We start from the raw sequence: 26,962 nt of genomic DNA, 5'->3' as shown, positions 1-26,962 counted from the left end.
TCCCCTAGAAAAATTACTGCCTTGGATGGATTCATTCCATTTACTCCCGGCTGAATTATGAAGCTATTGTCAAAAAATAATTTTCCTAGTAAGAATTGACTTTACAGCTGTTAAACATAAACTGGAAACTAATAATTCCATTTTTCATTGTTTTGCAGTTTGAAAACGATCTTGGTGGGGAATCCTCTGGACAACACAGTGGACTTGTCTGGCATCCCTTTGACCATGAAGGAATTAGATCGAGTTATCTCGTACCTCCAGCACAGCTCTGAATATATTGAAAATGTGGAGCTTTGCTTCACTGAGATGACAGATGAGATGTTCCTCCAGCTTTTGCCAGTTCTCAGTGCCCTACCTCGTCTCACAACTCTTTCCCTTAATGGCAACAGGCTTACAAAAGCCGTCCTCCGGGACCTGACTGAAGCTTTGAAGGACACCAGAAACTTCCCCAGCATGACTTGGATTGATCTGGGCAATAATGTGGACATATTCTCTCTGCCACAGCCCTTTCTGGTTAGCCTTAAGAAACGAAGCCCTACCCAAAGCAATCTCCCAACTATTCTTGAATTTGGTGAAAGTCAGGTGAGTGACCTTGAGAGCCAAGAAGGTCTTTCCTCACAGGATGAAGACCAAAATGATGGCCTGGAAGACAGGAAGCTCAGGCAGGTATGGACAGGTGAAACTATTGAGGTTAAGCTGCTGCCAAATGAATCTACAAATCAAGAACATTTGTTTCAGACATGAAATAAGAGTTCTCTCTCATTTGTCTAGGTCCCTAGGATGTGCCAAATGGATCCTTTATAACCACAAAGGATCTTGGCTAGTTTATGCTAATGAAGCTCTCTTCAAATAAAAACTTTTAATTCCTTAACTTGCAGGACCAAAATGGGGAGACCAAATTACAGTTGGCTGCAATTCACATATTAATGATCCGCTACAATCTGAACCATTATATAGAATTCTACTGGAAGGGATTATTTATGCCAATCCTACTTGCTCAGTGCAGTATCCAAATCAAAGCATCCCTTTAATTCCTGAAACCTTGTAGTTATCACAGGGGTGATTGCTAGTTGACTGTTCAGTTGAAGGTTTAAGAAACACAAACAAAAATGCAATGCCACTATTGAGCCTGTTTTTCCCCCCAGGTTAAACACTTGAGTTGAATACACTAAATTTTCATATTAGGTATACTGATACAAATAATTCTGTACTTGTTATAAAGTTTTTACTTTCCAAATCAATTACTTTGAATAGAAGCTTTAGGTGAGAAAATTTCATGCTTGGATAGAAACAAAATTAATCCCATGGATTAAACGGAAACATGTTAATCAACTCACCAAAACAAGTTTGAATGTCTCACTGAATAATCACTGCCAAGAAGGTAATCATCACTACTATACCTTCTGCATTTCATTCTCTCCCAACAAATTTATTGTCTCCTGTCCCAAATAAGCCATGGATGTGTACCTATCTCAGGTTATGCCATGAATCCGATGAATTTGGTTGAATTTGAGTTTTATTTGTAAAGTCTTAAGGTGCTGCAAGATTGCTGGTCTTAAAATGCAATTTTTATAAATTAAAAGCAGTGAGTCAGCAGGGCTGAAAAACTTGCACCTTCTGAAATCTGTCTCCAGAATGAAATAAAATTTAAATACAAGAGAAGAAAGACACTGCGTTGATAGAAGACACTGGTTCAGAAAGCAAACAAATTAGTATAAATGAAAAACTCCCCATTCCCTTTAAGGAGTGTGAATTGGTGGTACTTGTGCCTTCCTGGTGTGTGTGTGTGTGTGTGTCCCTTTTAGGGTTAGCAAGGCCTTGGCTCTAGGCACCAGGGAATGAATGTTGATGGCAACCCCAGGCATTTGTTGCAAGTTGCTATAATTACATTTTATGGAAAAAAATGCAGCTGCTTTCTGGATTTCATCACTGTGGCGCAGAAGAGACAAATCAATTCAGCTTGATCGTGTCCTGATGCTTAGGTACCTGGATTACATACTGTGGGAGCTTTAGTCACCAACCCTTTGCAGCACTTGGACTGTCATGAAGTAAATGCTGGCTTTTTTTTTTCCTGAGCTACTCATGAAGAGTCTTACCCAAATTAACAATCACGTGTGAGCTTTCAACACTATAGTTTTGGTACTTCATCCTGGCAGATTTGAAGAGCGTCCTACGACTGATACCTTTCAGAGTGGGCTGTGATTGTAATTGCTAGGACTAATCTACTTTAGGGAGGAGGTGCAGCTCATCACGTGGCCAATTTTCAGGATCAATGTTTTTCCCTAAAACCCCACTGCTGTTGTGCCCATTTTGAGTACTTGTATGTTTTCGGTAGTGTCAATCTGGTATTTTCATAGAAATCAACAGCTCCATATTGTCCTAGTTTGCATGTACCCAAAGTCTTTTATATGCTTTGTCAAGAAATAAAACTTGTTTGAAAGATGGCCGTTTCTCCCTAGTGAAAATGTATTTGCAGGAATGGGAAGCTACATGTTGTGCAACTCCTGAACAGTCATTACACAAAGAAGGTGTGTAGTGAGGATCATCATTCCTGGAACGTGAAGTTATGCTGTCACTTCAACCCCATTAATCCAAAACACAATATGGAGGCTTGGTTAAGTTTTTTTGGTTTCTGTTTTATGAATATAAACATAGGGATACTTTCTTAAAGGGGGGGGGGGGGAGATAAAAGTAATACTTTTTATTTTATATCTCTCAACTGCAATGATCAGTAAACTAGGAATTCACATAAAATGTAAAGCAACTCAAAATATGCAATTGGAACTAATTCCTCCTTCCACGTAGTTGGTCTAATAGTGCAAAAGACTTTTGCCCCCACCTACAGGAAACTATGGTAGCCCAGCTCACAATTCCAGGAAAAAAAATATATAAGAGAATATAACAGTATTCAGTGCATCTGTTTATAAAGCAATGATTACATTCTCAAGACAGGCAATTGGTTGAGTTCATTTGCTTATATAAATTTTTTGTGCACCAATAAAAGCCCACTTGTGCCAGGTAGCAATATCCAAGTTTCCTCATGCCTCCGTATCCATCTCTGGGTAAAAACAACCATGAAAGAAACATTCAGGAAACAAAAATACATCTTCCACTTAGCCACAATAACATTGATAAGCATAATGACAAGATACCATAATCTGCATGAATTTCCATTAGGTACAAAATTGACAGAAGCAAAACAGAATACTGGTAGTCATGAAACTGAAAATTTGCAATTTCCTTAGCTTATTTTTGAGGCTCAGCTGCAGTGGTCTTATTTTACAATTTAAATGCTACGAGGGAGAAATCAATCTGCAGAGCCGTAATTGCTTGAATTAATGTTAATTCACCTGGTGTTATTTTTTCATGTAACTTCAATAGGCATTTTGGAGAATGTATGCTACAGGTTTAAGTTTAAAAAAAAATCTTAAGGGCTGCAGAAAAGTAATGGAAACTGTTAACAGATGAAACATCAGTTTTACTTTTAGGTGCATCTGAATATTGATCAGCTTCTCTTATCACCTTCTGGCTGAACTACCGGTAATACCACTCAATTTTCATTTCATTCATTCATTTTATTTATTCGATTTATAAACCACCCCCTCTCCTCAAGGGGACTCGGGGCGGTGTACAGACAGGAATAAAATACACTATAAACAACAAAAATACAAAATCACAGAAAAACAAATTAAACAAAGTCTGTACAATGATCATGAAATTAGCTAATAATTAAAACCAATTAAAATACCCCAAAATTTAAAATACCGGCCAGGAGGGTCAGGGATTAAATTATTGTGATTGGGCCAGGCCAGCTAATTGGAACAAGTGGGTCTTGAGTTTCTTACAGGAGCGGAGATCAGCAATGATTCTAATATGGGGGGGGGGGGGAGAAAGGAAGGTCGTTCCAGAGGGTTGGGCCCGTCACAGAGAAGGCCCTGCTCCTGGGCACCGCCCGCCGGCATTCCTTAGCGGATGGTATCCGGAGGAGTCCCTCTCTGTGAGAGCGAATTGGTCGCAGGGATGTGTGGGGTAGGATGCAATCCCGCAGGTAACTAGGTCCTGAGCCATGGAGCGCTTTAAAGGTGATAATCAACACCTTGAAACGCACCCGAAAAGCCACAGGTAGCCAGTGCAGCTCGCGCAGGAGCGGTTATATGGGAGTACCTAGTACTCCCCATAATTGCCCGCGCGGCTGCGTTCTGGACCAGCTGCAGCCTTCGGATGCATCTCAAGGGGAGCCCCATGTAGAGAGCATTACAGTAGTCCAGGCGAGACGTCACCAGGGCATGGGTGACTGTGCGAAGGGCGTCCCGGTCCAATAGGGGGCGCAATTGGCGCACCAGGCGAACCTGGTGGAACGCCCCCCTAGCCACGGCTGTCACATGGTCATCCAGCAACAGCCGGGTATCTAGGATGCCCAAATTGCGCGCCCTGTCCACGGGGGGGCAGTTGTTCGCCCCCAATGGCCAGAGATGGAACCCACTGGCTGAAGCGGGGTGGTAGCCACAGCCACTCCGTCTTGGAAGGGTTGAGCTTGAGTCTGTTGTCTCCCATCCAGACCCGTACGGCCTCCAGGCACCGGGACATCACCTCGACGGCTTCGTTGGGGTGGTTTGGGGTAGAGATGTATAACTGAGTATCATACTCATATTTTCCATAGAGCCACCCAGAACCTTCCGTTAGGTCAGTATTTCATAGGTTTGGAGTGTATTTAAGTTTAAGACTCCCCCAATACTGTTTTAGGAGCTGCACTGGCCACCAGTTGGCTTATGGATGCAATTCAAGTAATGTTACCTCCAAAGTCCTAGATGGCCCACGGCCTGGATACCTTTAAGATTGCTGTATTTAAGAGGTGCAAGATGAATTTTTAAGGATCCCTTCTTTAATTAATTAAATTTATTAAACTTCTAGACCGCCCCCTCCCCAAAGGGACTCGGGGCGGTGTATAGGTACAAATTTAAAAACCATACACTCAATAATATACATAACTAAAAATTGAATTAAATATCCCCTGTACAAATTTATAAAAATTAAAAACTTAAAACCATTAAAACCACAACCATAAATTTACAAATACAAACTGAGGTGGGAAAGCTGGAATTAGGCCAGGCCGGCTAGATGAAACAGGTGGGTTTTGAGTTTCCGACGGAAGGAGCGGAGGTCCGTAGTCGTTCTAATGTCAGGCGAGGTGGGCGAGGCGTAGCCTTAGGGGGTTTTTATCCAAATTTCTGATTCCAGGATTCTGCACGGCTCTGAAACTGGACCCATTCAATAAGTGTGTACAACAAAGGGAAGAGAAGTTAGCCTATAAATTTACTGCCACAATAATGCAGGAAATAATCTCTTTGCCCCAATATGTAGGTCTTCATAGGGTCTCAAGGGAAAAATGGACAGTAGTCTTGAGTGCATTGAATAGTAGTAATATTTGTCCGAGCCTGAAACAAGATTTTACAAATTGGTTAGCAACATTGAAGCCCTTTTTATTTGTATTAATAATGGCTTCTTATATGAAGTTTGTGAACATTTATAACAGATTTGAAGAAGGGAAATATCCCTAATTAGTATTCCTGGGCAAAGAGAGCCCTTTGAAAATAAGACGCAGAAATCAATCCCAGCAAAGTACATTGAACATTCCAACATTAAAATTTACAGATCTTTTTTAGTATGATTGTTTTATCTGAAAACTGCTTTTCTAACTCAGATTAGCAGATAGGGTTTCAGCTACACAAAGGATGAACTAGGTACATACCTATTACCTTCATGCATCTTAGAAGTGTATTCTTCTAAAATCTTCTTTCAGTTCTCAACTTTAATAATGCAAATCTGGTCTCTGATTTTAACCATGTTTACATCAGTGCAAACAGTGTGTATCTAACAAGCCTCTTCAATGAAATCAAGAGGGACTTCCGTCTCTGAAGATTGGGTAGATGAGAAACCTAAAGAAGAAAAAGAATTTAGTTTGGTGATTAAGTTAAGATGGTGCCCTAGAAACCGAGACGACTGAATTCTAGTCCCAACTTAGGTGTGCAAGCTGTCTGGATGTTGGGCCAGTCAATCTCTTGGCCCAATCTTTCTTCACAGAGATGTTATTCTGGGGGAAATGGAAGGGAACATCAAAAATGTTTGTCACATTCAATTATTTATAAAGTAAATTAATTGACACCATGTTTTTTTCTCAAATAGGAAAGTCAAGAAAAAAATCTTGCCTTATCCAGATTATCAGTTCAAATTTTATTAGTCCCAAGGCCAGATACAAGCAATAAAAAGTTTTACATCTGTGCATGCACATTTAAGAGAAAAACTTTAAATATAATGGCGCATAAAATGAAAAACATGGTTAACAAAATGAACCCAAATAAAATAAGGTCCAATGTTTAATGGTACAAAGTACTGTAGAAATGGTAGCACAGAACTTGAGAGGTTATTTTCACATTCTTGTCTTTCAGTACTAGCATTAAATAGAAATTGCACTGCCTACCTGGAAATGTTTTCAATGCAGGATATATAAGAGTCTGGCTAAATACTTTATATAGGAAACAGTATAATAGTATATGGCCTAGAATGTCTATTGAACCATCACATGGACATAAGCAAAAAAAAACCAGGGACTGCTGAGGGCATAGTATCCAACCTGGCTAAAAATGGACTTTAAAAAAATTAAAATAGATTTTAAATATGTAGCTGGGAAGGGACCTTTTTTGGGGAGCAAAGCGTATCGCAGATTTGTTGCTTAAGGGCAGTTCTAGCATTATTAAAACCTAACACACCAACTTTCCACAGAAGCCCAGCAATTTTTTTTTATCTTGTCCTGATTCTAAACTGCCTGAAATCTAGAACCAAACTTGGATATAATAGTTTGTTCTGGGTTTGAAATATTTTGCACGTTGCACACACACTTAACAAACCAAGAACTATTCCATTTGACTTACATCCTTCCAGTTAAGAGTTTGCATTTCAATCACAATTGCTCATCTTGGAGGGCAGCTCCTGAGTCCCTGAAGAAAGAAAGAAGAGAGGCTTGTAATAAAGAGTGTTTGGGAGAACAATGGTTTTCCCCCCTCCATAGAGGCTCCTCAGAAATAACCATCTCAACAGCAAGAGTCTGCCGGTAATTCCAGCATATATAAGGTTTTTCTATCATCACGGTGAGCCTTCCTTCCATACGATCCACCTTCAGAGGCTTTTAAATTTACCTTTGGATGTTTCTCCCGCAACTCTACACGCTGGTTCTTTCTATGGCTTTTTGAAGTCAGATCCCACATGGCTTCGGCAGAAAACCTGCAACACAATCCAAGATTAGATGAGAAAGCACCTTAAAAAAGGAGGTTTCTGTAATGTCGGTGGGAAGTTGGGACTAGCTCTTTTTCCTCTTTTTGGGGGGTCCCGACTGAACCTAGGCCTGTCTCGGGAGGAGAAAAAGGGGCAGGGGTTGGCAACTTGCGGTCAGCCACGAGGAGTCTCTCGTCAGTTCTCGCATCTGACGGCACTTCCTATCTCGGCTTCATCATCCCGCGAAGGGAAAAAATTAAAGGCCCACGCGAGGCGCCACAGGCCCCCGGGTAGCACAAACAGCAAGGAAAATATTGGCTCGCTAAAGGCCCAGACAGGGACCGACCCGTCAACCCCCGCAATTCACACCCTTTTTTCTGGGGCGCTATGAAATTGCTCACCTCCCTCCGACAACTCGTTCGGTGGCGGCGGCGGCGAAGCGCGGAAAAGAGCGAGCCGCCTCCACGCGGTCTCTTTTAAGGCGGAGGGACAAACCATTCGGACGGCAGGTGGGTGGACCGGGAAAAAAGTGGCTGCTGATTGGTTCGAATATACCATTTCGCGGCTGGAAAATCGGGGGGGAGGGGAGAACGGAAATGGATTGAAAGCGGGAATATTTTGGGAGATTTCCGGGTCAATAATACGGGCGGGGGCAAGAGGGAGCGAGACGTACCTGCGGAGGCGAACAGCAGCGGTTAAAAAAAGGGGGCTGATCTTCTGGAATGTGCTTTTCACCGCGGAACATTGCCGAACGCGAGAGCAGCGCAGTCGCTAATAGTTGCAGCATAATTGTTGGGGGGGGGATTAGTGGTGTCAAATGAAGAATTGGGATTTCCCATATTGGAGGAAAAAAACCAAGCGTAACTAAGAGAAGCAAAAAAACCGCAGATTGTCTGCCATCTGCATATAACAGTGTTTCTCAACCTTGGCCACTTTAAGTCCTATGGACTTCAACTCCCAGAATTCCCCAGCCAGCTGTGCCAGGTTTTGAGCACTTTGAAAGAAATTGGCAGAAATTTGGAACCAAAATTAAATCTTGGAATTCACCATAGACATAGAACATGGTTGGTATGGGACCCTGTGCCTTGTTAAAATTGGAGTCCACCTCAGGTCTGAGGAATGATTCTGAACTTAACATCACCTTAATTTTATAAAAGAGATAAATCTTTCCTCACAGAGCTGTTAATTTCCTAACTTCTTGGCTGAAGTTAGAGTAACTAGGAAGCCCATTTTCTCACCAAGAACGTTCATTGGAAACTCTTTAATGGACAGAAGGGAACATGGTCAGTTCCTTGAAAACTGATGTAAAATCCAATGAAGATAATTGGAAGATGAAACTTGTGCCTTTAAGAAATCAGCACGCTTGGGGTGGGTGCTCTCTCATTTTTCCAGAAAAATGGACCACAAGTCAGTATTCCACAGAATATTTGACATCAGCTCCTTGCCTATCCAGCTTGAAGAAATTTCAGAAATTCCAGTTTCTTGTGTTATTTCTATAATATTCCCTTTCTACACTACCATTCAAATATTGTTCAGGTTTTCTGATATAGCTTCGTTGTAGTTGGATGTCTAGTTACCAAAACAATCTCTACTTTGATATGCCAACATAGAATATGTGCCTCTGTTTGTCCACTAGATACAGCTCATAACCACTCTGGATCTGGCCCTTAGGTTTAGCAGATCCGTTTTGTGTTCACACATGCCTCGAAGGCCTTTGCCTCGTCTCCACTAAGACTGAACACCATGACCTCCTGGGTCAGATTATTTTAACTCTTGAGCATCTTTTATCTTGCATGCCGCCCTGGACAGATTTGGTGTTGGCAGGAAGATGTAGAGAAGGCCACCTTGCATAATGTAGACAACACATTATTTCCCTCTATCCAAGGGTGGGTTCCTGCCAGTTCTAACCTCTTCTATAGAAGAGGTTCCACAAATCTACAGTGCTGTTTAGAACCGGTTCCAGCTCCCTCCCCCTGCCCGTCCACACATCATCAAGATGAAGAGCGAGAGGAGGAATTCTCGGTGTTGAAGTCCACAAGTCTTAAAGCTGTCACGTTTGAACACCCCTGGGGTTTTTTTTTCTAAAGGGTTAGAGGTGCAAAAGTCTTGTAACTTGACAGCTTTAAGACTTGCGTGCTTCAATCCCAGAGTTCCTGAGCCAACATGACTGGAGGAGGAATTCTGGGAATTGAAGTCCACAAGTCTTAAAGCTGTCAAGTTTGAACACCCCTGGGAGTTTTTTTCTAAAGGGTTAGGGGTGCAAGGGTCTTGTAACTTGACAGCTTTAAGACTTGCACACTTCAATGCCAGAGTTTCTGAGCCAACATTTTGGTTGCTAAGCAAGAGCATTGTTAAGTGAGTTTCACCACATTTTACAAGTTGGCCCCGCCCACCCAGTCACATGGCTGGCAAGCCACTCCCACTCAGTCACATGGCCGGCAAGCCACTCCCACAAAGCAGGCCACACCTACAGAAGAGGTTCTAAAAAAATTTGAAACCCACCACTGCCTCTATCCTATAGTCCTGGAACTTGGAGTGGAGGGAACAGTTTGCCTGCTGTCGGAAACAGATTGACCAAGATTGGATGTAGTATCCATTTGCAGAGATAAGAGGAGAAAGACCTTGAATGAAAGAGGCCAGATCCATGAGCAAAGTGATAAAAGGAAATGTTCTTGTTTTCAAAGAAAATGTCCCTCAAATGTATGCAATCAGGTTCCAAGTGAATGCAATTTATGTATTCATTTTATTGCATTTATAACTACCCATGTCATTGTTACAATGAGACTGGGTGGCTTATAAAAGATAAATATTGGAACAATAAATTATTTTAAAATTACTTTAGAGCTAAGAAGAATGAAGGGCAAATTCACCATGGAGACCACGGAATCAGCACCAGCGTAGCCATTCTCCCATCCCATTAGTGTTCTCAAATCAGTCCAACCTTCACTATTGTCCCCGAATGTTGAATACCATAGGAATACTGTGCTGTGAGCTGATCAGAGCTCCCTCTAGTGGTGCTATAATAGATTTGCAAAACTCATCAGTTTCTGAGCTACAGCAGGTTCTATAATATCTACAAATCCCTAAATATCTACTACCCACTGGCTTATTCTGCAAAACACAAATTACATTAAAGGGCAGTGCACCATCCAATTTTACTGAAAAACAGAAGGTGGAAAGAATCATAGCAAAACAAAGCACTGTGATTTTTACAAAGTGAAAGAAACATAAAGGAAGCAGAACGTGTCTGATGCCCGTCAATTTATGCATGCATGCATTTATTTGCATCCCTCTATTACTTTCACAAGGTGGCAAACACACACACCATTCTCCTATTTTCCCAACAACAACCGTGGGAGGTGAATTGGGCTGAGAAAATGACTGGTCCAAGTTCACCTGGTTGGTTTTCATGGCTAAGGTGGGACTCGAACTCACGGGTCTCCTGGTTTCTAGCCTGAATAGAATAGAATAGAATTCTTTATGGGCCAAGTGTGATTGGATACTCAAGGAATTTGTCTTTGGTGCATGTGCTCTCAGTGTACATAAAAGAAAAGATACATTTGTCACGAATCAAAAGTCACAACACTTAATGATAGTCACAGGGTACAAATAAGCAATCAAATCATACTAGGAAAGAATCAATATAAATCGTAAGGATACAAGTAACAAAGTTACAGTCATATAGTCATAAGTGGGAGGAGATGGGTGATAGGAAGTATGAGAAGATTAATGCAGTGAATAGTTTGACAGTGTTGGAATTATTTGTTTAGCAGAATGATGGTGTACGGGGGGAAAACTTCTCTTGTGTCTAGTTGTCTTGGTGAGCAGGGCTTTATAGCATTGTTTTGAGGGTAGGAGTTGACACAATTTATGTCAAGGATGCGAGGGGTCTGTAAATATTTTCACAGCCCTCTTTTTGACTTATGCAGTATACAGGTCCTCAATGGAAGGCAGGTTGGTAGCCATTGTGTGCGTGTGTGTTGTTGTTTTGTTTGCAATCTCTGGGTTCATACATCAGCTCTACCCCAGAAACTAACCGAAGTCCATCAAGCCATATTGCTAGGTTTGTAACTGAGTAGGCATTTTGTAGGAACACTTATCTCCCTTGATCCCTACAGTGGTTGTCCAGGGCCATCCTGATATTTAAAGCAAGGCTAGATCTCTTTTCCAATAATGAAGGGATGTTACAGGGGAAAGAGAGAATACCTTTTGCCACCCCCACCCACCCCAATAAACCATGTCTTGCTAGGAGCTGAGGGGGCAGAAGGATTCTCCCGGGAATCCTTCAGCCAGTTCCGACACAGCCGTTCTGTCTCCCTGGGGCTGGCTTTGGAAGGGCCGGAGGATGGTCCTCGGGAGAGGCGCCGCGCTGCCCTTTGCCTTGCCCTATAATTGGTGGCTCTTCCTCTCCCGCCCTCCCTGCTAGAGCGTGGAGAGGGATCCAAAGCAGGCACCAGGAAGAGCCTGCCGTTGTTGCTGCTACCCCCGCCTCCTCCGTTCTGGCCCGGAGGAGTGAGAGGTCTGCTCGCCTTGGACTGTGCGTCTCCAACCGCCAGGGACTGGGGGGAGACTCCAGCTGCTGTGACCGGGCTACGAGCGGTGAGTGTTTCCGGCTTTCCGCTGTAGAGTCGGCGGTGCCGGCAGCAGCTTCAGCGCGGGTGTGAACAGAAACAGAAGGGCAAAACAGCCCGCCTTGGTTTGCGGGCAGCGAAAGGTTACCAGCTCTGGAGGAGGCCCCCTAATGCAGGGGTCTCCAAACTTGGGGACTTTAAGACTTGTTGATGGGCTGGCTGCTAAAATAAAGCAAGGTCATGGCACACGCTTGAAAGTAAATCACGAAGACTGTAATTTGAGGCGCGCGCGCGCGTCTATCTGCCCAAGTACAAAGCATGCTTATCAACAGGAAATGTGTAAAGCTTGTAGCAACTAGGGGTAGCTAGAAAGTTGATAAAAGTAACAAGAATTAGACAACTTGCAGACCTCAGCTAAACGTTAGGAATAGAGATGGCTGGCAGCAAATGAAATGTCTATTAAATCACTCTTGGGGCATTCATTAGCCAAGGCTTAGGAATGGGACAGCTATAGAGTATAGACCAATAGAACAAATTGTAGAATTATTGCTAAAATGTTTATTAGAGGATATTTCTTATTAGTTCACCTTGTCCCGCGTTCTCCTTTAGTGAAAATGTATAAAGCTTTCTTAATCCTTTGTTCTTGGTTCTTGGCCTTTTGACCAGGAACGCTTTTCCTTGGAGTACGCCAATAAAAAGCAATCAGAAAACCTGCACCTCGTGTCTGGCGTCCATCATTGGCTTCGGCCCCAGGCTCAGACCCGAATTGGGGACAACATTGTGGACTTCAACTCCCAGAATTCCCCAGCTGGCTGTGGAATTCTGGGAGTTGAAGTCCACAAGCCTTAAAAGTTCCCAAGTTTGGAGGCCCCTGCCCTAATGAATCGGTGGAGGAGTTGGTGGGTCAGATGCAAGTCCCGCTCGCTGCCACACCGGTCTGAGTGTCATTCTCAGCCCTGAGACTCTCTTGGGCAGCTAAATGCGGAACTTTGCAAAACCTTCTCTGGCCCACTCTTTTATTTATTTATTTCTATTTTTTTTTCTTTATTAAAATTTGTCAAACCAAAACAAGAAGAAGAAGAAGAAAAAAAAAGGGGGGGGGGAAATACAATGACAGTGACGATAGGCACGTTAGTGCACTTATGCACGCCCCCTCTACTGACCACTTAAGTGTGAAGTAAGGTCCACGTAAGGAAGTCCATTTGTGACTGAAACTATGAAAATTTGTAGCTGAGACAACTGGATCAATTACAGCATTTCAGACTATGACAACTCTATTACAGAGATCATATTTTTTACAGTCAAGTTTAGAATGATTTGCATTGAGTTTAAAGCGGTTGTTCCCATGCCTGTTATTGTGATTAAAACGGAAAAAATCATTTACAGGTAAAGCATTACTACGTATAATTTTGTATGCCATGCCTAGGTCTTACCACAAGTGACACAGTTATAAGTTATCCAAACCAAGAATTTCGAGCCTAGTAGCCTAGGGAATTCTATTGTGTACAGAAGAGTGCAAAATCTTTGTCATGAAATAGTTTTGATTAATTACTGGGGTTTCCTCCACACTGTCCCTCTGCTGGGGCAGCTGTCCTGGTTTTGATAATACGTTGGAAGGATCGGCACTGGAGAACCGCTGGGAGTTGAGTTTCAACTGGAATGAACAATTCTACCAAATTGCCAGCGGCTCTGATCAGTGTCCCTCGTGTCTAATTTGAAGGCTGCCTTGACAGGCACCTAATCCTGGATTAATAAATGCAATTGCTGTGTCCGCAGCGCACCGTCTGTCCAAAGCAGTGGGCTACATGATGTGATACATGTAGCCTAAACCACATAATGAGCTGATCGGAACCGCGCTAACCATTTTCCACTCAAGATTTTCGAGCAGGGCAAAGTTTCACAGCATCAGTCTGGTGAGAGACTGGGGACATGGGGCTGTTCAAAGGAGGGGATTCATACAGCACATAGACACTTGAATTTAGTCTGAGGGGCAGCCTCCCAAGCTATATCATCCAGAATGCGTTGTAGTTGCTGTGACTGTCCAGCTCTCAAAATGTATAACTCTCAGAATCAGTTATGGAGGAACACTCTGTTCTCACCCTCTTTCCTCTCTGCATCTGTTCTTAAAAGAGAAGCACTTTTGCTTTGAAGCTGTTGTTGCTGGACTTCAGCTGCCAAAGGCCAAGCATATACAAGTAGTCCTTGACTTGCAACAATTTATTTAGTGACTGTTCAATTTTACAATGATGCTGGAAAAAGGGACTCGGGACCATTTTTTCGCGCTTACATTATAACATCCCTGTAGTTCCCTTGATCAAAATTCAGGTGCTTGACCACTGGTTCATATATATGACAGTTGCATATCCTGGGGTCATGTGATCACGTTTTTCAACCTTTTGACAAGCAATGGAGAAATCAGATTCACTTAATGACTGATACTAAATTAACAACTGCAGTGATTCACTTAACTGTGGCAAGAAAGATCATCAACTGAAGCAAAACTCACTTAACATATGTTTCACTTAGCAATCAAAAACGTGAGCTCTATTGTGGTTGTAAGTTGAGGAGTACCTATAGCACAGCCAGTTGATTTATCCCTTTGATTAAAAAGAAATTAGTCCTGAGCTTGCAAAGAGCTGTTCCAGGCAAAAAAAAATTGTTAAGCTAATATTATGGAAATTCTAATTGTCAAGTATTCTCAGAGGCCCAACTATTAATGTCAGTCATGTATCATCACAGATGAGCTTATACATTATGCTTAAGTTAGCTACTGAAGTAATTCATTTTCTAAGCTGACGTGTTGAAACATAAATTAACTGGATAGACGGAGTTTGCACAACAGACTGAGTCATCCTAAAAGCTAATCCAAATTAACAGCAATCAACCTTACTTTGCTGTGTGATTGCAACTGAAAGGTCTTTCACTGTTGTGCAAACTCAGCCAGAGATTATTGCACTGCTCATTTCAATAATATTTGGGGAAATAAGCAAAAGGATGAGTCCTTGTAAAGCTTACAAGGAGAAGGAGCTCAATATGGACAATATTAGTGCTGGCATGGAACCTGAACTCTTCAGGAGGGAGAGACAGGTGAGGTTAAGCAAAGCAGGAGAATGTCATCCCACCTCAGTGGGATGAAGACCTCGAAGCTCGGCCCAGGCCAGTGTTTCTCAACCTTGGCAATAGCACTTAGACTTATATACCGCTTTACAATGCTTTACAGCCCTCTCTAAGCAGTTTATAAAGTCAGCCTATCGCCCCCAACAATTTGGGTCCTCATTTTACCCAGTATGTCAGTATTTGCAGGTGCCACACTTGTTTTATTCCAAGCATGTTCACACACTACAAAGTTAGGAGGGCTACTCTAGGGATGATCTTACAGATTAACTTTCTGTGGCTGCATCTAGCCAATTAGAAAGCATAATGCAATGTTTCTTTGCATTAAATTATGGGGCAGGGAAATAGCAATAGCACTTAGACTTATATACTGCTTTACAGTGCTTTACAGCCCTCTCTAAGCGGTATACAGAGTCTGCATATTGCCCCCAACAATCCTCATTTTACCCACCTCGGAAGGACGGAAGGCTGAGTCAACCTTGAGCCTGCCCAACCTTGAACTGCCAAATTGCAGGCAGCCGGCAGCCAGCAGAAGTAGCCTGCAGTACTGCACTCTAACCACTACACCACTGTGGCTCATGTGTGGATTTCAACTCCCAGAGTTCCCCAGCCAGCAAACCTGGAAAGACTCAAAAGCAGCTGTAAGGGCTTATTTGATTTCTCACTGCCTACACAGTGTACCAAAGACCAACGCTTTGAATGGAGGAATTCTCATGTTGCAACTATCAATTGCTTCCAGAGGATAATTTGTTTAACTCCCCCCCCCCATGTTTTGCTCTATGGTCTTTCCCCAGTTTTTCCCTTGCAGTTTTATTGATGAAAGGAACAAAGTCAAAGGGGAGAGGAAAAGAATAGAGTCAAGAGAAAAGCAAGTAGACATAACGAGGCACATCCAGTTAATGCATAAGCTAACCATTTAATCATCACTATGGTTGGCTTGTCCCTTTCAGAAACAAGGTACAAAGGGCAATGGTAATGCTAGGTGAAAGGATTAGAGGCAACTCTTATTCCTACAACCCTAAAAGCACAGTTACCTGTTGGAAGATGACACAGCTTAGCGATATATGCTTATGCAACAAATGTATATTCAGAGGTGAAGCTCTGAAGCATTTTTGATGTGCTTTGCATCAGCTTAGCATCAGCCATAGCAATGGAGCGATTGGAATGGTGCTTTGCATCTTGCTTTTTTTTGTGTTCCTTTCTGAGATTAAATGTCAATACTCATTCTTAGGAACAGTACAGTGTTTGTAGCCCAGACTAATTCTATTTGTTTTATAGAAAATTGCAAGGCTTCTTATGAAACAGGCTCTTCTTTTTCCTTAGTTTTTATTACATGCACCTTGTTAGGAATGTAAGCTAACAGTTGGGTTAGCAATATATAAACCAGGATGGTAGTACTGTTTCTTTAAGTACTGCTGTAATGTGATTTGTTGCTGTTACCTCAAGCAGCCATAAGAAGGAGTCAAAATGACAGTTAGCTCTCTGTTTGTTAGATGCTGATTGGTGGATACTGCTTGATACTGTATAGTGAGTTACCCTGCGTTTTGCTACTGTTAGTGACTGTGTGCTGAACTAATTATATGATACTGGACTGTGTTCGAAGGATCATTCCTTAACTGAGAACATTGATAACTGACTGACTGAACGTGTATGACTTGGACTGTAAATTGAACTCTGAATATCTCTACATTTCCACATAGTAAACTACTATTATTTATACTATTCAGCATCCCTGTATGCTGTTTGTGTGTGTTCTTCCATACCACTCTCATTACGCTTCTCTGCGCATTCGCTCTCCTAACGGGGAGCTTACTTACTTGACAGAGAATTCTGAGTTTATTACATTTTAGTTAAATACAACCAAGCAGACTTCTGGTCCCCGCATGGTGTATATTCCAATAATTCGAAATAATTGTTGTCTCGGGAATAGCAACAGAGTTGGGCATAGGGCTCCATGGTTTGAGATCTTTCCTCTTTCTGGGAATACAGGTAGTCCTTGAGCCCCAAATTTTTGTTGTTAAGTGTCTTTTGCCCCATTTTACCACCTTTCTTACCATAGTTGTTAGGTGAAGCACCGCTATTGATAAGTTAGTAACTTGGTTGCTAAGTGAATCTGGCTTTCCCATTGAGTTTGCTGGTGAGAAGGTTGCAAAAGGTGACCTTGGGACCCAACAACGCTCATAAACATGATCCAGTTTTCAAGCATCTGAATTTTGATCGTGGGGATGCTGCAAAGGTGGTAACTGTGAAAAACGGTCATAAATCACATTCTTCAGTGCCATTGTAACTTTGAACAGTCACTTAAATGAACTGTTGCAAGTTGAGGATGTGTGACCTCTTTTTATCCTATGCTCAAATATCTCCTCTATTTCTCTCTTCCGGTTAATCCTTAACAAATTACTCTCTAAAGCCTCAGGTTTTGCCAAAGCCAGTCATTCCAATGATGATCTTTTGGCCTTTGAGTGGGATGACTGTTCTATCTTCTCCCCTGGAGTCAAAGGGTAGTCTGGCTGCCCAGGCTTCTTCAGCCAACATTCCTGGAGGGCTCATTTGCGATGCTTACGGTAGGTAAATCTTCTGCTTTTCCCCTGCAGACCCTTTTGCAAAATGGTACCGACAAAACTGCGTGTGGCGGTCATTGGGGCTGGAGCGGCAGGACTGTGTGCTGCGCGGCATATCCTTGCCTCTTCTGAGATTTTTGCTCCACCCGTGGTATTTGAGTCCTCGGATCGCTTGGGAGGCACCTGGATTTACACAGAGGAGAAAGAAGATGCCACGGGAAGAATCATCCATTCCAGCATGTACCGGGACCTCAGGTAAGTCACTCAAAGATGCGACAGCTTCTCTGTGCTTTGGGATGGGCTCTTTATGCCAATGCCTGCCAGTGTATTAGAAAGCATAGGAGGAGGCCTCTGACAGCTATTCTTTAAATACAAAAAAGAAAAAAGAAAAAGGAAGGAGCTTGGGCAGGGGAAAGGAGTGGAATGCAGTGCAGAAAGGGTGCTTTATCCTGCTTCTGCTCCTAGGACCAACCTGCCCAAGGAATCAATGGCCTTTCCAGATTTCCCCTTTGACCCATCACTGCCTTCATTCCTGCACCATTCGGATGTTTTGGCCTACCTGGATAGCTATGCAGAGCAGTCTGGAGTCTGTGAGCACATCAGGGTGAGAGATGATGGGGCTGTTCAAAGCAGGGAGTGGCAGAGCAAAAATAGGCATCTGCTCCCTGGGGAGGAGGGGGGAACGCGAGCACAATGAGTTGCCAAGTTTTGCCTCTAGAGATCTTTCAATGCAATGCAGGGCAGATGCTGCATCTGTTTATATAATTATTATGATTGATTCCACAACCACCCACGATGTTTAGAAGGGATTTGGCATTTTTATACACTTATCAAACCCTTCCCAAAGAGCTTGGTATTGTTATCCTGAATAGATAGATAGATAGATAGATAGATGATAGATAGATAGATAGATAGATAGATAGATGATAGATAGAGATGGAAGAGAGGGAGGGAGGAGGAGAGAGAGAGAGACAGAGAGACAGATAGAATGAGTGAGTGAGTCAACTTACGATAGCAAACATATGCAATACTCCTACCTCCTATTTGCCCCGACAATATCAACCCTCTGAAATGGACTGGGGTGAGAGAGAGTATGTAAATGGACCAAAGTCACCCAGCTGGCTTCCATGTCAAAGGGAGGCATGTAATTCACAGTGTCCTGGTTTCTGGCCTAACACCTTCACCACTCTACCAATAGTTTTGCTGTAATCACCGCTTACAGACCAGAGCTAGCTGGTTTCTGGAACTCACCTGTTCTCTTCCATTTTGCTCCACCAGTTCCAATGGCAAGTGGAGGAGGTCAGGCCTGTCCCGAGGGATGCTGGCAGCCCAGGTGGCTGGGAGATTGCAGCAACAATGCAGCACCCAGAATCAGCTCAGCAAGTCACAGAGCACTTTGATGCCGTCATGGTCTGCACCGGGTGAGTCCCAGTTGAGCTCGGATGGTGCTTTCAATAAGAAGAGAAGGAGCAATAAATTAGTTGTTTCCAAGTTTAACTTCCAAGTGTGAAGTTATTGCTGTTGTTGCTTTGCAGGGAGGTGAACATTCAAAGAGAGAGTTTAGAGCAGCGATGGCTAACTGTTTCAGCACTGGGGGCTGAAATGGGAGCGTGCGTGAATCTTTTTGACACCGCAGATGAGCAGCCATCTGCTCTTCTGGTTTCTGGCACACAGGTGCATGAAGACCAGCAGTCCAGTGTGCATGCGCTGGCTCCGTCTGGCCTTTTGGGGGGGTCCTCGCATCGGGGAGGGAAGGAAGCCCCAGCCCGCCCATCCTGGCTGGCAGCTCTGATCCCCCTTGCTCTTCTGGGTTCCGGTGCACCGGCCATCTGGTCTTCACATGTGTGGGAGTCCCGAAAACTGAAAGAGCAGCCTCCCTGGTGTGCATGTGCAAGCCGGGAAGATGATTTTCCGGTTTCTGGTGCGTGCACGCACACCGGCCATCTGGTCTTTATGGGTGCATGCGCACCAGAAACCGGAAGACCAGGTGGTTGGCATGCATGTGTGTGCTGGAAACTGGAAGATCATCTTCCCGGCGCGTGCATGCACACAGGGCAACTGCTCTTTCGGTTTCTGGCACTCCCACGGGCGTGAAGACCAGCTGGCTGGCTCACCAGAACCTGGAAGAGCAATGGGCAGTGGTGGGTTTCAAATTTCTTTAGAACCTCTGTAGGTGTGGCCTGCTTTGTGGGAGTGGCTTGCTGGCTATGTGACTGAGTGGGAGTGGCTTGCTGGCCATGTGACCGAGTGGGAGTGGCTTGGCAGTCATGTGACTGGGTGGCCGTGGCCAACTTATAAAATGTGGTGAAACTCACTTAACAACGCTCTTGCTTAGCAACCAAAATGTTGGCTCAGAAACTCTGGCATTTGAAGCACGTAAGACCATTGCACCCCTAACCCTTTAGGAAAAAAAACCCAGGGGTGTTCAAACTTGACAGCTTTAAGACTTGTGGACTTCAACTCCCAGAATTCCTCCTCTCGCTCTTCATCTTGATGATGTGCGGACGGGGGGGAGGGAGGGAGCTGGAATTGGTTCTAAACGGCACTGTAGATTTATAGAACCTCTTCTATAGAAGAGGTTAGAGCTGGCAGGAACCCACCCCTGGCAATGGGCGATGGCTCTGTGTGCCCAGAGAGATGGCTCTGTGTGCCACTTCTGGCATGCGTGCCATAGGTTTGCCACCACGGGTGTAGAGTGTAGATGACTGACCTCATGATTCCTACAAAATCATTTTAGAATGAATGAAAGACCAGGCAAATCATTTTATGCTTTTGTAAATCAAATAAGAAAAGGGGAATACGTTCTAATGCTTGACGTGTCTCTGTTCTCCAACCTCCATTCTAATTATTTTATTTCTGCAGCCATTACACTGTCCCATATATACCTCCCATTCCTGGGTTGGACACTTTCCAAGGTAAGCTTTAAACCTTCCTTACTCTTTAGAGACAAGGGTGAACTTGTGGCTGGATCAGGCTAAAACCATCAGGTCCAGCATTTTACTTCCCCATCATCCAATCAATTGAAATAGTCTACACTCTAGAGCAGTGTTTCTCAACCTTGGCAACTTGAAGATGTCTGGACTTCAACTCCCAGAATTGAAGTCCAGACATTTTCAAGTTGCCAAGGTTGAGAAACACTGCTCTAGAGACTTATTTGATAGACAATTTACTTACTACATTGTCCAACCAGGGGCTCCTGGAAAATACCCAACCAGAGTAAGAAGGCAGTAGCCTTTTTTTCTGGTGTTGTTCCCTTACCACGGTGTTTAGATGTAAGCTGCCTCTAAATGTTGATGTTTCATGTAGCATAGTCCAGTGCCTAATAGCCAATAATACATGTATCTTTCATGAATGTGCTTGATCTTATTTAAAGCCAATGGCTAACCCTTATGTCTTCAGCAGCCAATTCCATGAACTTAGCTCTGCCTTGCATATTCATGCTTTGATCATGGATTATTTTTGTGCGTGATCAGTTTGTTTGTTTTTTTGTTGCAGTGCAGAGTTACACCAGACAACCATTTTAAAAATGCCATCATTATCTCAACATTGTTTTAAATTTATTATGACTATTATGCTACATAATACTTTTCAATACATTATTACCGTAAGCTGCCCCGTCTGAGTGAATGCAGAGAATGTAAAGTTTCTACTTCATGGATCAGAATTGTTACATACTTGAATAGCTCATTTATAAAAGAATAAGTAAAGAAGCAAACTGTTCCCTTTCCATTTAATGGGAAGTGTTAAATTCTATGTTTGCAACCAAACAGAAAGCAATAAGCCCTCGTTCTTCTTGTATCACAATGCCTCCTGGAAGCGCCACAGGCATTTTACCAGGCTTGGATTTCAAAAACGAGAATAACGAGGAGGAAATTTTATTAAATGAAAGCCATTTAGCTTCCAAAAGTTGAATACAATACTCCAGAGACAGCGCAAAGAGCCCACTTAAGTTCTGGGAATAGTCAAGGAGGAACACTTCAAGAGAATGAAGTCCCCATATAGCTCCGACTGAGGGTACCCAAGTATCCAAAGGGCATGATAAGGAGAAAAAGTTAGAAATGTATTTTGTAGGCTGCGTTAACAAGATCAGACAAGGATATAGCAAATACCTTTGCACAACCCATAACCTGTATCTTAATACCGTAGCCAACAAAGTGGAGTGCCCCAAGGCTCTGTTTTAGGCCCAGTACTCTTCAACATCTTCATCAATGATTTGGATGAGGGAATAAATGGGGAACTCATCAAATTTGCAGATGATACCAAGCTGGCAGGAATAGCCAACACTCCAGAAGATAGGCTTAAGATACAGAAGGATCTTGACAAACTTGAACATTGGGCACTATCTAATAAAATGAAATTCAACGGTGAAAAGAGTAAGGTTCTACATTTAGGCAACAAAAACGGAATGCACAGGTACAGTATAGGTGATACCTTACTCAGTAGTAGTAACTGTGAAAGGGATCTTGGAGTCCTAGTGGACAACCATTTAAATATGAGCCAGCAGTGTGCAGCAGCTGCCAAAAAAGCCAACACAGTTCTAGGCTGCATCAACAGAGGGATAGAATCAAGATCACGTGAAGTGTTAATACCACTTTATAATGCCTTGGTAAGGCCACACTTGGAATACTGCATTCAGTTCTGGTCGCCACGATGTAAAAAAGATGTGGAGACTCTAGAAAGAGTGCAGAGAAGAGCAACAAAGATGATTAGGGGACTGGAGACTAAAACATATGAAGAACGGTTGCAGGAACTGGGTATGTTTAGCTTAAGAGAAAGAAGGACTAGGGGAGACATGATAGCATTATTCCAATATCTCAGAGGTTGCCACAAAGAAGAGGGAGTCAAACTATTCTCCAAAGCACCTGAGGGTAGAACAAGAAGCAATGGGTGGAAACTAATCAAGGAGAGAAGCAACTTAGAACTGAGGAGAAACTTCCTGACAGTGAGAACAATTAATCAGTGGAACAGCTTGCCTCCAGAAGTTGTGAATGCCCCAACACTGGAAGTCTTTAAGAAGATGTTGGATAGCTATTTGTCTGAAACGGTATAGGGTTTCCTGCCTAGGCAGGGGGTTGGACTAGAAGACCTCCAAGGTCCCTTCCAACTCTACTATTGTACTGTATTGTATTGTATTGTAAAGTCAAATCCAGATATTTAATTACTGCTAGCCTGAGGTTTTTGTGGTTAAGCATCGAGTGCAAATTCAGTTTATTTGGTGACTCCATAGCAATGGCACTTAGACTTATATGCTGCTTCACAGTGCTTTACAGCCCTCTCTAAGCAGTTTATAGAGACAGTATATTTCCCCCAAACAATCTGGGTCCTCATTTATAGTTCCAGTGTATTCTGCAGGCCCAGAGAAAGGGTTAATTCAGTAATCGTTAAGCATGTCTTGTGAAGGAAGTTAGACCCTCCCTGTTTTGCAGGGGATTTCAGAGTTGTTGGTTTCAGGTTTCTGCCCTTCTATTCTAAAGAGATCAAACGAGCAAAGTAACTTTCACCATTCACCACCTCATCAAAGGCACCAACAGGTAAGGCAAATGAGAAAAAAGGTCCAGGAAAGAGAAAAGTAGAAGAGTGGCAGCTTTTTGAGGTAGTCCAGACAAGAAGCACAAGCCATGATTACTAATATTACCTTTATTGCAAGCTTAGAGTAACAGTCTTGCAAGTCTGAAAGCACTGCTCCCTTCTTTTAACTTCTACTTTCCAGAAAACTAGGGAGGGTCCCTTTATCTTCTGTGGGCTGAGATACTTTTTGCATGGCAATGGGCTAGTCTTTTGGCTCCCAGAGTAATTCCCCCCATACCATTACACGGAGACAGAGAAATAGACACCTATGTTGGATATGCACTGTAACCAGGGGTGGGATTCAGCTGGTTCGAACCGGTTCAGGCAAACTGGATACTAATTTTACATCTGGTTCACTGAACCGGTAGTTGAAAGGACCGTCTGGCCCCACCTACCCAGCTCCGCCCCTCCCAGGAGTCTCCATGCAGCCCGTTTTGGATGCCAGGTAAGTGCAGGCCCTGCACTGGGCTCTGGGAGGGTGAAAAATGGGCCTCTGTAGCCCAGGGGAGGCCATTTTTGCCTTCCTAGAGGCCCAAGGAAAGCCTCCGGAGCCTGGGGAGGGTGAAAACTGGGCCTCCTGGACGTTCTGGAAGTCCAGAAACGAGCCCGTATCTGGCCTCCGGAGTTCAGGGGAGGCCGTTTTCGTCCTCCTGGAGGCTCAAGGAAAGCCTCCGGAGGTTGGGGAGGGTGAATCCCATCCCCGCCATGATGCAGAAGGCCATGGAGGCCATGCCCACCATGGCCACACCCACCCAGCAACCGGGCAGAGAGCTGGTTGCTAAAACTTTTCAATCCCACCCCTGGTTGTAACCTCTGCAAGAATGCCTGTGATGAGGTGGAAGCTATTGCCTGCCAACATTTCTCTCTCTCTCTCTCTCTCTTCCCAGGCCATCTTTTACACAGCCACTCTTACCGCTATCCAGAGCCCTTTGCCAACCAATCTGTAGTGCTAGTCGGCGCTGGTCCATCAGGAGTTGACCTGGCCTTGCAACTCTCTAATGTAGCTGCTCAAGTAGTGCTCAGCCATAAAAGGCAACATGTGTGCGGGCTGCCTAAGGAAGTGATACAGGTGCCCCCACTTCTGAAGGTGGGGCCAAAGACAGTGGTATTCACAGACGGTTCCAAGATGCCAGCCGATGTCTTGATTCTCTGCACAGGCTACAAGTACAGCTTCCCCTTCTTGGACTTGGCCCAGTTGGGTTTACAAGAGACAGATTATGGAGTTGGGCCCCTCTACCAGCATTTACTGCCCCCCCAGCATCCGTCTCTCTTCTTGATCGGCCTTTGTCAGCAGATCTGTCCTTTCCCGCACTTCTACTGCCAGGTGCTATTTGCGCTGGCTGTGCTAAGTGGGCGCTATTCCCTCCCTTCTGTGACCGACATGGAGGCTGAAGTCCAAAGACAGCTGGGACTACATTTGAAGAATGGAGGGTTGGCTCGGTACTTCCTGAAGATGAAGGAACAGCAGTGGAGCTATATGGAGGACCTAGCTCACCTTGCTGGATTCCCACCTGTGCCACCTGCTGTCCAACAAATTTATGAAGATACCCATGCCAGCCGTCTCTGCAATGTGAGCACCTACCGTAGCAGAAACTATCGGCTATTGGGCCCAAGTGCTTGGGAGTTGCTGCAGGATTGGGGTGAGAATTGCATGAAGACTGAAGATGCAAAATAAGGACCCTTCGTTCCCATGTAGCTTTCTTCTCTCTTCCTCTGTGTGGTTTTCCTTCTAAGGCTGAACTGCAGTCAGGGGAAGTTGGGCCAAGAATTGCTGGGTGAGATGGAGAAAGTCCCTTCCATGGCATCATTGAAATACAAGCAAGAAACTTGAAGCAGGTCATAGAAATAAAAGAAAGGGGCGGATAGATGCACACAACATGCTTAATCCTAAACCAGGTTCTATTTTTTGAAAAACCAGTTGGTCTGTTTACGTGACACTCGAGGGCCAAACTAAGAAACTGACAAAGCTAAGTGACAACCTAGTTTAGGAGCATCCATCCAGGGGCATGTTAAAAAAAAGTCAGGAGGAAAACTGCAATCGTGGCTAGTTTGATTGGTTTTGCATAGCCAACCAATCCCAGTTTTGATTAGTACCGTATGGTGCAACCTCTAACTACAGAGTGTAGCTTTCTGGTGTGTTCTGTGACTGGGTGAATTCAGGTTTCCTTAATTAACAACTATTTTTGATTGTGCATCACACTTTATAATCTACACTGCTTATCACAGTCCGGAAAATATCTGTCCTTTGTGTGCCATGTAAATAATTAAAAATAATAAGAACCTGATTCCAATGAGAATGAAGGGGGGAAATACAGTAAGCTCCAGTCCATAATCTAGAATAGAATAGAATAACAGAGTTGGAAGGGACCTTGGAGGTCTTCTAGTCCAACCCCCTGCCTAGGGAGGAAACCCTATACCGTTTCAGACAAATGGCTATCCAACATCTTCTTAAAGACTTCCAGTGTTGGGGCATTCACAACTTCTGGAGGCAAGCTGTTCCACTGATTAATTGTTCTAACTGTCAGGAAGTTTCTCCTCAGTACTAAATTGCTTCTCTCCTTGATTAGTTTCCACCCATTGCTTCTTGTTCTACCCTCAGGTGCCTTGGAAAATAGTTTGACTCCCTCTTCTTTGTGGCAACCCCTGAGATATTGGAACACTGCTATCATGTCTCCCCTAGTCCTTCTTTCTCTTGAGCTAAACATACCCAGTTCCTGCAACCGTTCTTCATATGTTTTAGCCTCCAGTCCCCTAATCATCTTTGTTGCTCTTCTCTGCACTCTTTCTATCTGAGTTTCAACACAGAGAGAGGAAACATAGGATGGAAGAGGCAGATCACAGCTAGTGTTTTATACCAATCTGTTTTCTTATATCTGCACTGTATGTATCTTTGAGAGAAATGAATGGAAATTCACAGCGGTGTTTTAGTTTAGGAGCTAGAAACTTCTTCCGTTGATATCCAATTGAGGGGACAAAAAATAAAACCAAAATAGTAATCTATCCGAAATGAATGCATTTCATATTTTAACCAATTCCTGTTTCAAAAGACCTTAGAGCCATTACACAATACTTTTAATTTAAAAAAAAAAGAAAAATATATCTGAGCTAGGTTCACACAAGTTCCTGTTTACTGAACTGACCGGTTTCTAGATTTGCACCAAACAGTACACTGACTAAAATGTAATCTAACCACATGTGCAGGCTTTCCATGCCGTGGTAAACCATGGAAAATTAATGGTTTCACAATAGCCAAGCTTAGCAATGTTATGCAAATGAAGCTCCAAGATCTTTAACAGACCTCATTAAGCCAGTATACCAAAAAAAAAAAATTGTCTGAGCTTTTGTGAAACCTGTCCTTTGTGTTCATGCACGCACAAGGTTGTTTATCCTGTACGAAGAAAAGAGAAAGAACATTAGTGGCAATATTAAAAGAAGTCAAGTATCTTTTGTATTGTGTTTGAGCCCTGGTCTCTAGTTAGTTGTTGACTAAAATTCTGGAGTTGCTTTTCTATTGTCATCTGCTAGGACGGTTTTTCCATTTCCAGTTCATAATGTATAGCCCTAGAACAGTGGTCACCAACTGGTAGTTTAGGGACCACTGGTGGACCCTGAGAACATGTTGGTGGTCTGCAGAAAAATTATTTGCATTTTTTATATTACACTAAATCAGGGGTCCTCACACTACGACCCCTGGGCTGGATACATGCAATGAATGTTTGTGTTGCTGCAGAGCTGTTGTGTTGGTTGGAAGGGGAGAGACATTCCGAATTGGAGCCTGCTTCAGTCTCCTGGTACGAGGCTTTGGGCGAAGGCTGGGGGGAAGTGCTGCTGGTGGCGAAGAGCCGGAGGGCCTCATTCCAGTGGGACTGCATCATGGTC

The 26,962-nt window shown here is 43.5% G+C and overlaps 3 protein-coding genes across 3 annotated transcripts in view; 2 read left to right on the top strand and 1 right to left on the bottom strand.

Moving 5' to 3' along the window:
• The window catches only part of LRRC75A (leucine rich repeat containing 75A), a 78,326-nt gene extending 75,882 nt beyond the window's left edge, over window positions 1-2,444 (top strand). The window contains exon 4 of the mRNA XM_081941984.1: window positions 159-2,444. Coding sequence (XP_081798110.1) covers window positions 159-744 — 586 coding nt within the window. The 3' untranslated portion in view covers window positions 745-2,444. The remainder of the gene's footprint in view (window positions 1-158) is intronic.
• LOC309386518 (uncharacterized protein) lies at window positions 1,142-8,029 on the bottom strand. The gene is made up of 6 exons (XM_081941985.1): window positions 7,943-8,029; window positions 7,671-7,834; window positions 7,194-7,278; window positions 6,930-6,995; window positions 5,750-5,936; window positions 1,142-5,435 (listed from the first exon to the last, which is right to left on the bottom strand). Exons 1-4 carry the CDS (start codon window positions 8,012-8,014, stop codon window positions 6,969-6,971), a joined length of 348 nt encoding a protein of 115 aa, XP_081798111.1. The 5' UTR covers window positions 8,015-8,029; the 3' UTR covers window positions 1,142-5,435; window positions 5,750-5,936; window positions 6,930-6,968.
• A 3,675-nt stretch (window positions 8,030-11,704) lies between these two features.
• On the top strand, window positions 11,705-25,752 carry LOC309387034 (uncharacterized protein). Its single transcript, XM_081943131.1, has 6 exons — window positions 11,705-11,868; window positions 17,549-17,770; window positions 17,981-18,119; window positions 18,794-18,936; window positions 20,378-20,430; window positions 23,971-25,752. The coding sequence occupies exons 2-6, from the start codon at window positions 17,562-17,564 to the stop codon at window positions 24,756-24,758; spliced, it is 1,332 nt and encodes a 443-aa protein (XP_081799257.1). The 5' UTR covers window positions 11,705-11,868; window positions 17,549-17,561; the 3' UTR covers window positions 24,759-25,752.
• The last annotated feature ends 1,210 nt before the right edge of the window (window positions 25,753-26,962 follow it).

Source organism: Natrix helvetica, assembly GCF_964273705.1.
Source record: "Natrix helvetica genome assembly, chromosome: 2".
NCBI classification, from domain to species: domain Eukaryota; kingdom Metazoa; phylum Chordata; class Lepidosauria; order Squamata; family Natricidae; genus Natrix; species Natrix helvetica.
This window is presented reverse-complemented; position numbering and strand designations above follow the sequence as displayed.

Bases quoted from the DNA above. Each gene is read 5' to 3' on its own strand.
- LOC309387034 (XM_081943131.1), top strand. From the start codon at position 17,562: ATGGTACCGACAAAACTGCGTGTGGCGGTCATTGGGGCTGGAGCGGCA. The intron at 17,771-17,980 runs GTAAGTCACTCA...TTCTGCTCCTAG, and splicing joins AGCATGTACCGGGACCTCAG to GACCAACCTGCCCAAGGAAT. The intron at 18,120-18,793 runs GTGAGAGATGAT...TTGCTCCACCAG, and splicing joins GAGTCTGTGAGCACATCAGG to TTCCAATGGCAAGTGGAGGA.
- LOC309386518 (XM_081941985.1), bottom strand. From the start codon at position 8,014: ATGTTCCGCGGTGAAAAGCACATTCCAGAAGATCAGCCCCCTTTTTTT. The intron at 7,279-7,670 runs GTGAGCAATTTC...ATTGTGTTGCAG, and splicing joins GAACGAGTTGTCGGAGGGAG to GTTTTCTGCCGAAGCCATGT. The intron at 6,996-7,193 runs GTAAATTTAAAA...TTCTTTCTTCAG, and splicing joins TGCGGGAGAAACATCCAAAG to GGACTCAGGAGCTGCCCTCC.